This window comes from Paramisgurnus dabryanus, chromosome 18 (assembly GCF_030506205.2).
Source record: "Paramisgurnus dabryanus chromosome 18, PD_genome_1.1, whole genome shotgun sequence".
Lineage (NCBI taxonomy): Eukaryota > Metazoa > Chordata > Actinopteri > Cypriniformes > Cobitidae > Paramisgurnus > Paramisgurnus dabryanus.
Genome location: NC_133354.1, coordinates 25,334,015 through 25,335,438, shown reverse-complemented (window position 1 = coordinate 25,335,438; position 1,424 = coordinate 25,334,015). Strand labels below are relative to the sequence as shown.

The window sequence follows — 1,424 nt, the reverse complement described above, 5'->3', positions numbered from 1 at the left end:
CTTTATCAGGTAAAATATTACATCATTTGACAAGCCATTCATACTAATGATCAGATATATACATTATGCTGATCAACACAACTTGTACAGCATATAGTTTATCAATAATGCATTGCTTTCAACAAATGATCTGCAGTGTTTGTGAAAAAGCAAATATAAGGATAAACTTTCAACAAGCGCTACAGTACATGTTTTCCTACAGTATAAGCAAGGCTAAAGAATTTAATTTGGGAACATCTTTCTCTGATTTATTTTCTTTATGCACAAAATCTGCATTAGAGCATGTCTAAGCTCAGTACACTGCAGACCATATATGACAGGATTTAAAGTACTAGGAATGATTTGAAATAACAGGGCAGCCAGTTTCCTGTAATCTGAATATGCAGGAAAGCGATGTAGTATTACAATAGCAAAGCCACTTAGAAGCATTATTAAATACACCGTCAAGTGAGTGCTGCAGGTTTTAATCGCCCGACTGTTCAAAGTTTTGCTCTTGGTTGTCAAACAAACAGCAGTTATTTTAATGTATGTGAGTGCAACACTTCCCATGGAAGAGACCATCAGCAGCACTGTAAATATTAAACCATACAGATTATTAACAGACACATCCTCGCAAGATAATTTAAACATAGATGCATTATCACAATAAGGATTTGATACGAAGGTTCTGCAACGGTTAAGCCTCAGTGTGAGGCCTAACAAGATGGCAACGAAAAATAACGCCACACCCCAGGCTGAAGCTGAGAGCGTGATTACCATTTTATTACTCATTATAGTGGTATAGCGGAGTGGATTGCATATGGCCACATATCTGTCAAAAGCCATTGTCATCAGTATGGTATGGGAGGTTGTTGCATATGTGTGCGTAGAGAATGCCTGCACAGCGCACTCTGCGTAACTGATAGTGCGCTCGGACGGCAACCTTAAGAGGTCCAATAACAGCCTGGGGACCGTGATGGAATTACCAAACATATCATTGAAAGTCAAGTTGCAAAACAGCAGGTACATTGGTTCGTGGAGACTTTTCTGTCCTGCTATGAGAATAACCATACCACAGTTCATCACCATAACTATGATGTAAAAAATAAGGAAGAATAGAAAAACAGGGTACAGAGACTCCTCCGATACCTTCAGTCCTTCTAGTTGCAAAACGATGCTGTTGTACGTCAGGTTTTCCATTGAAAAGCTGTACCGTTAAGCAGTCTAAAGATCTTAAAAGCAATTAAAAAGCATTCCCTTCTTAAAGCATCACCGAAGCATTAAGTATATCCTTAAACACATAAATGCTTTTTCCACAACAAAGTTGGTAAATGTCCAGCACATTCAATGAGGTAGAAACCAATTCTTCAGAAAATAGTAAATGGGTTAAAACCAAATCACAGTTTTATTCTCACATGCATGTGAGCATGATAATATGAGATCTG

At 37.9% G+C, this 1,424-nt stretch overlaps 1 protein-coding gene across 1 annotated transcript; it reads right to left on the bottom strand.

Moving 5' to 3' along the window:
• Positions 1–222: 222 nt before the first annotated feature.
• Positions 223–1,179, bottom strand: LOC135776826 (olfactory receptor 5AC1-like). The gene has a single exon (XM_065287743.1). It carries the CDS (start codon positions 1,177–1,179, stop codon positions 223–225), a length of 957 nt encoding a protein of 318 aa, XP_065143815.1.
• Between the last annotated feature and the right edge of the window lie 245 nt (positions 1,180–1,424).

Excerpts from the sequence above, each read along its gene's own strand:
- LOC135776826 (XM_065287743.1), bottom strand. The coding sequence starts at position 1,179 with ATGGAAAACCTGACGTACAACAGCATCGTTTTGCAACTAGAAGGACTG.